General features: G+C 42.2%; 1 protein-coding gene across 1 annotated transcript; it reads left to right on the top strand.

Annotated features, from left to right (window-relative positions):
• Positions 1-209: 209 nt before the first annotated feature.
• LOC114657131 (keratin, type II cytoskeletal 2 epidermal-like) lies at positions 210-7,243 on the top strand. The gene is made up of 3 exons (XM_028808884.2): positions 210-393; positions 4,386-4,526; positions 7,116-7,243. Exons 1-3 carry the CDS (start codon positions 246-248, stop codon positions 7,142-7,144), a joined length of 318 nt encoding a protein of 105 aa, XP_028664717.2. The 5' UTR covers positions 210-245; the 3' UTR covers positions 7,145-7,243.
• Positions 7,244-7,502: the final 259 nt, after the last annotated feature.

Below are 7,502 nucleotides of genomic sequence, written 5' to 3'. Positions count from 1 at the left end.
ATCTGTGGGTGGTGGCCTGGTTTTGACAGCAGCATGTTTACTCTGATCAATGTAAATTCCATCTTCAGTCAGTTTCTTTTCTAGGGTGTGATCTTTGTTTGCAACTCACAATGTTCCCTTAGACATCACTTTCCTTAACTTTCACTTTCATTTCTTTTGAAATTACGAATCCCGTTATCTATACTTGAAAATCTCTCGTATATAAGACCGCCCTGGACAGCGAAGTTCATTACCACGACCGAAAGATGTCCAACCGACACGTCGGCAAGTACGGGTTCGGCACCGGAGGGGTGCAGTCTGGAAGCAAAGCGTCACAGCTGATGTCCAGTGAAGCCAAAGGAAGCGGTGGAGGGGTAAGAAGTGGAGGGGCGACTTCCACTCTGCAGAAGATTGGTAAGTAGATCGTCTATTAAACATCCCACCGGCGCAGCGGCGGCTACTCACTGACTGACTGACATTGTCGGCATGGAAGGTTAGAAACGAAAAGCGCATAAAAGAATTTGTGCTTCAACTGTCAGCTGAGCCTCATACGCTCCAAAAAATTCATTACTTTAAATTAAGCACATCCTACTTAAAAAATGAAAAAACTTAACTAAATATACTTTAATCAACATGATGAAATTCATCAGTCCCCATACAGATGGACGACTTTAGCAATTAAAAAAGTTCTCACCAACACAGTTCATTGACTCTTTCGAGGCTCTCCCACTTAAAAACTTTGTCCAGATGAACAGAATCAAATTTCTAGGATTTCCTTACCTGGATTATTGAGCATGCATCGAGACACAGTTCATTGAGGTTATTTCAGAGCTAACACGAGCAATATTAACCGTCAGATGGTAATTTATATACTATGTCAACACAAACAATAATACAGCATAAAACACTTTCATTTATTGAGGTTGATGGAACATTTTGCGTAATTTTAATATTACTCATGTGTTGGAAAAATATATTTTTTCTAATATAGAGTGAGTGACTGGTTTTGTCAGTATATGAAAAATATTATAAATCAGCCTCCACGACCACACAACTCCCATTTCAGTCGGAAAAAAATCAATTTACTTAAAGGTCTTTAACTTTCTGTCTAACTGTCCAAAAGCTGTGGAGATTCCTTAGACCACAATGTCAAAAACGGTGTGGTTCTTTATGCAAAATAACAGCAGTAACGACACCCACATACCAACCCAAGGAAACACGTTTTATTTCAAGCCAACAAAACAACTCCAAATACGAGTACAAATGCCTGATAAACCCCTTAACGCTCTCCCCGCCTCTGACCTCACATCTTCAGAAGATGAGCCTACATCCCTGTGCCGGCTCCTATTTAACATCCGCCGCACTCAGACTCCGCCCACTTTCCTCCGTCTTTCGAAGGTTCTCCGAAGAGCGCTCGCTTAGCCTGCTCCTCTCACTGCTGTCAGTCTTGTCCCTGGACCCGCCTCAGACAAGAGAGTGGCATCTGTTTGTCCCCGCCCACTTTCTGAGAGCCACGCCCCATGTTTCGCCGGTGTACTGACGCCTGTATTGTTTGCCCGTCATATCGATTTCAATTCTTTTTAGTTCCTGCTCTCAAACCTGTGGAGTCGGTAGTTTAGAAGCCTGCGTATCCAGCATTTATTTAACTTCAAAACTATAAACTATATACTGTATATAAATATATATTCTTTTTGAGTCTGAATCGCAATGTGACTATTAGGTGGTCACCTACCAGATAACACTTCTGGTTGGTCAGCCAGTCTGCAAACATCCGCCACGTCCTCTCAGTTGCGACAAGCAACTCATGGGTATATTTGCCGACTGGCAGACCAACCTCAGACATTACCTGGTAGAAAACCATTAAAATAATGACATTAGCGATGCAGGCATAAGACTGCAATATTCCAGTCGTCAAGTTGTAAAATCAAGCGAACCAGCTACCGCGGCGCAACGTCAGAGGCTTTTCCTCAGGCGTTGATGTCCGTGGGTCGATCCCCGTAAGGGATGGCAAAGATGCGTACAGCTGATGAACCCCAATAAGGGCGAAACGCGTGTCGTGTACTCATTGTATTATTTGGCAGGTACTGTATCATATATAAGTATTTTTTCATAAGTCAACGTAACGTTTGTGTGAGAAAAAATTAAATAAATCAATTTTCTACTTAGGACGGCACGATGGCGCAGTGGTAGCGCTGCTGCCTCACAGTTAGGAGACCTGGATTCGCTTCCCGGGTCCTGCCTACGTGGAGTTTGCATGTTGTCTGCGTGGGTTTCCTCTGGGTGCCCTGGTTTCCTCCCACAGTCCAAAGACATGCAGGTTAGGTGCATTGGCGATCCTAAATTGTGCTTGGTGTGTGCCCTGCAGTGAGCTGGTGCCCTGCCCGGGATTTGTTCTTGCCTTGCACCCTGTGTTGACTGGGAGACCCCGTGACCCTATGTTAGCATATAGCGGGTTGGAAAATGACAAAATTTTCTACTTAAAGCGATACATTGCATTAAAAATGTCAACTGAATCAAGTTAGTAAATTATTTAGGTTACTTATAACTTATTTAAGCAAGTCTCTCTATTATAATAAAAAAGGAAGAGAAGTGACTTTCTCAGAGAGACACTTTCACGTCCCTCGAGATGAGACTTTGTGCCAAGAGATTTAACCATGCCCAGGGCCGGAAATAAAAGACAAAGAGTAATGACAAAGTAGAACTTCATAAAGAATTCAAAAACATTGCCGCGATACACATGCAGAGCAAGTTAGAGATTATGAAAGTACTAAAATTCGAAAAACAAATGGAAATTATTACTCAGAGAAATAACAGAATAATGAAAAGAGATCATATATATTGTTCGGATTAATAAGTGGGAGATTTGTAGATCATCTAATTTGTGTTGCTATCAGGGAAAAAAAAAGTAGTGTTTCATCCCAATGAAGAGGCGTATCTGCGAAAATTAAAAGATTTGTTGTTTGGTGAAAGTGAAAGCCACATAAGCGAGTGGCAGAGACACGATGTAGCTGGCGTGTAGCACAGGCCATTGGGGGGTTGGCAAGCGAAGCGAGCAGGGGGTGAAACCCCCTAGTAATTTCAAATTTTTGTTTTCTGATACAGTATATCTCATGTTCAAGTAGAGCCAGGGCAGTTTCTTCACCTCTGAGGCATTCCCAGGCATGTCAACTGTACCTGTCTAATGTTTCATGTTGATAATGCAAAGAAATCAATAGTTACAGCATTTGGCACCATGGGCCCCCCTTCCCCATCCAAAACCTCTCCAAACGGGGATCCATGTTCAGAACAATTTTATTGCACATAAAACTGTGAATCCTATAAATACTCTGATCCCCATCCCCCAATACACTCTTACACCCGAGTAACCCCCCACCCCACCTACACATTTACACAAAACTATTCACATTGTTTGCTCCTGCTTCAAATGGTGTATTTTTTCACTCTGCACATCCTCAGCAGGATCTCAGTAACTCATTATCAACATATCTTTGGAGACGTCACAGTCGCCTCCATCCAATGGAATGAGGTTTGTGAGTGGGTGACCTATTGAGTCAGAGCTAATGACCTGGACACCAAAGGTGGCCTTGTGACTCCTCTTACTTGGAGGATATCTCATGATTGACGCTTCGTAAAATAATATGCTTGGTAATATGCTCAGGAGAATCTACAGTACAATGAGTACTGATATGTCACTTGTAGATACTTGTTGTTGTTTTGTGAAATATTATGTAAGAGAATATGAAAAAAATCAGAAGAGCAGTGTAACGCTATTTCCGGTTTTCAGCCTATAGCCCGCATTTGCTCGGTCGGTGGGAGGGTTCATCTCATTGGTTCAAATTTATTGGTTGGGACTTTTTGATTGATACATAAAACTTGTGTATTTCTTATACAGAATAATTAATAGGATATTTTCAAATATTTTTTGTGACAACTTATAAAAACACCATACATATGATTTCATATCAGATTAAAAGTCAACTTTAAATATTGTACCAATTTGATTACTAGGAGTGTGAAGTCGTCACTCGTCACTTGCACATGAGGTATTGTTTGCGCCGGTGTGTCACATAATTTACATGTATGATATAGCAGAAGATTTTTAAACGATGGCTCTGTCCAGTACTGGGCCCCTCAGGGTGTAAGAGGGTCAGTGTAGTACAGTAGCTACCTGGCCAGTATCAGGTGAAAGGTAAGATCTAACCCTCCATGAGTATTACAGGGCATACTGAGAAGGGGGCCCACAGTTACTCATATCAGCAAAGTCAACAATTCATTTAAAATTGAATCTCAGGTCCCTGGAGCCATTAGCATTAACCAGTGGGACACATCTTGTACCGTATGCATTGTTTAAATCGTTCAGTTTATGTGAAATGGTGAATTCTGCCATGTTTCTTGTTTTTTTACAGGGGGCACCGGTGATTCCAGGGGATACTCACCAGGTGGGATTGGCAGCGGCACCCCGGCAGCACATAACATGTCCCATGAAGCCAGAAGCAGTGGCGGTGGGGTGCCTTCAGGGGGCACCACTTCCACTGTGCAGTCAGTCTGTAAGTTGTTGGTCTTTATGATAAGAACATTAAGGCGGAGACCCCAAACCGCAGTGGTATCTTTAGCTGACACCTTTATCTAAGGCAGCCTGCAAGATCAGAAAATGTTACCACAATTCACAAATTGTTTTACAGTTGGAACAAGTGGGTTGATCGACTTACTCAAAGTCATACAGAGGGACAGGGCAGAAGTCAGAAGTGCCAGCCTTGTTGTTTCAAGTCCAGTTACACACAATCGCCTGACTTGGCTAAAGCAGACCACAGTGGGCAGGACCAGCCATTACTCCAACTGATTGCCATTACCATGTAGAAGCTGAGAATCTGAAACACAAGTGACATTATTTAGAACATTTTTAGTTATGGCCGTTAATATTTGGTGTCTTTGATTGCCTCCTGTTGTGATTTTGCAGGACTCTGGAATTCAAAATGAAGCTTTTTCTCCAAAGTGAAGCTTCCAGACTCCCCTGTGGCCTAATTACCAAAAGTAAGCTTGAGCTCAAACTCAAGAAGCAGGCTACACAGGCCCAACAGAAAGTGAGGAAGTCTTCGTAAATTAAAAACTTCAGAAAGGAGGAGAGAATCATTGAAACCCCTGGCCCAGACCCGTTTTTTAAATATTTATAGGTTTTAATTTACAAAAATTTAAAAACAAGGAAAACAATGAAACAGACTCAAGGCAAACCTTAAAACAAGCAGTAATAAGTCCAAAATACAAGAATCAATAACCAAATAAAACAAAGTCTAGAAATCAAAGTAATCGATAAAACAAACATATATACAAGAAAATCTCTGGAAAGGACCAAACAAACATAACCAGGTGCTAATGTCCTAGTGCTAGTTCTGTAGTTATTGCAGGCTTATAAAGTCCTGGTGGTGGTCCTGCAGCTGTAGATTCAAGGGGTCCCACCCCCTTAGGCTCAACATAAAGACAACAAGGCACATTGTTATGATGTTCTTGCCACAACAAATGCACAAAAAAGGGTCAAAAACTCATAGAGAAAAGGCCAGACCTGCACTGAATGAGGCCTCACCCCAGACAGCCAATCCCCAGACTCAACAGAGACCCAAAGTTTAATAGTTCAAAGTCACACAATGTCCTGATATGGAGACAGGGAAACTATTAAACCTCTAAGACCAGGATTAGCAAAAATAAATGTTCCTTTCATCTTTCTTTTTTTGAATTTATAAAACAATTCAAAAGGGCACAAGAAAGACCTGGCAAGTGAAGAAGAAGAAGCAAAAACTGGCTTTGTCAAAAAAAGGTGAAAATCTAAAACAAACAAATTCAAAAGAAACAAAACCAAAATCAGTTCCTTACACAATAGCAAGGAGTCAATAGCCAGCAAACCCAAACACAATGAATGAGAAAAGCAGTTTTAAAAATGTTCAGTAAATCAAACACAACTGGAGCGACTCCTCTTTTATTACTCTTTTCCTTCATTAATGAAACCACTAATCCAGATTAGGCCTTAACAGAAATAGCTCAAAGTTGATAGTAACGTTTTGTACCTAATACTTGTATGCAAAATTTGTTGGAAGTTATCGTGCTCGCACACAGACATAATTCCAAAAATGGTATTATCGGATCCAGAGGTTTAAAACCTCAAGATTCATCAAAACCTCAAAGTGGAAATTTTGGAGGATTATTTAGTACTAGCCAACCTGTGGCGTAGCATACGCCGCATAATCAGGCCGCTTTTTTAATGATTTTTAAGCACAGGGAAAAAATGAACATTTGAAAAATCCGTAATTTAATAAACCACCAAGAAAAGTAACATTGTAACAATGCACGGTACGAACCAACATACAATTGTCCGTGACTGAAAACTGGAGGACCGCCGCGGCGCCTTCTCCTCCCGCTCGGGTGTGGAGGGTGGAATGGGAGGAGAGGGGAAGGACGCCCATTCCACCCCCTCAGTCGTGCTAGTCTGCTGATTTCTCGTTCAGTATGCACTGCCTGCTCATGTGCCCACACCCAACTCGTCACCTGAGTCGTTTTCGTCTTTGCACAGTCTACATGCACCTGTGAGTCACGTTGACTGTTCATTTTCCAAACAGCGCCTCATTCGCTTTTGTCTCTGGTACAGTCCAAATGCACCTCTGCGCCCTGTAGACTTTTCATGTTCTTTGCCCTGGGGGGGGGGGTGTACAAAGGGCAGGGACGTAATCAGTGCGAGCGTATGACCCGTACTTACTGGTAGCTCAAACGAACATAAATGACGGCGTGTTTTCCAAGGCGTTGCGTCCGAGTTGGTGGGCGTGGCTCTGCGAGTTGTCGTCGTATCCAATGGTCTTAGAGTTTTTGGGCGTGGCTGTCTTGCTTGCTTTTCATGGGTGGCTACTTGTCGGCAGCTTACTGAATTATATATATAGATACGAGAAAGTAAAAAAAATGAAAAAGTCCACACTAAACACAAGCATCCGTAACTAAACGGCCACACGTGGGAGACAAATGTGTGAAACATAACACTGAGTTTCTATGGTTTTTGGACACAGACACTTCTTTTAGGTGTTGTTTTCTCTCAAAATGGCTTACTGTGAGCCGTCAGCGTGCCCTGACGGTCATGTTGCATTGTTTCTCTTTTTCAGCAATGGGTGGAAATGCTGGAGTACATTAAGAAGAGACAAGGACAGGGTGCTGATGGGCACTGAAGATGATCGTTTCCCTCCAGGCAACGCCATGCTGTGTAACTCAATAAAATGATTTTAGAACCTTTTGACTCTTTTGAGTTATTTATGTTCCGTAAATGCAGTCTCTGCTGATTTTCGTTCTTCTCCTTTCTGAATGCCTCTCATCATTAATGTTCCCTGAAAAAGTTCATATTAAGAAATGCTTGGATAATTTAGAACAATTGTGTAAGTACAGGCCGCTGGACCCAACACGCTCATCCGTCCTGGTCTCCTAGATCAGGGTTACTCAGTTCAGGTTCTGACAGGCAGTGTGCTGTGTGGTGTAGAGGTTAAGGCTCTGGACTT

Source organism: Erpetoichthys calabaricus, chromosome 9 (assembly GCF_900747795.2).
Source record: "Erpetoichthys calabaricus chromosome 9, fErpCal1.3, whole genome shotgun sequence".
NCBI lineage: Eukaryota > Metazoa > Chordata > Cladistia > Polypteriformes > Polypteridae > Erpetoichthys > Erpetoichthys calabaricus.
The sequence above is the reverse complement of the archived record's forward strand: the minus strand, read 5'-3'. Positions and strand labels throughout refer to the sequence as shown.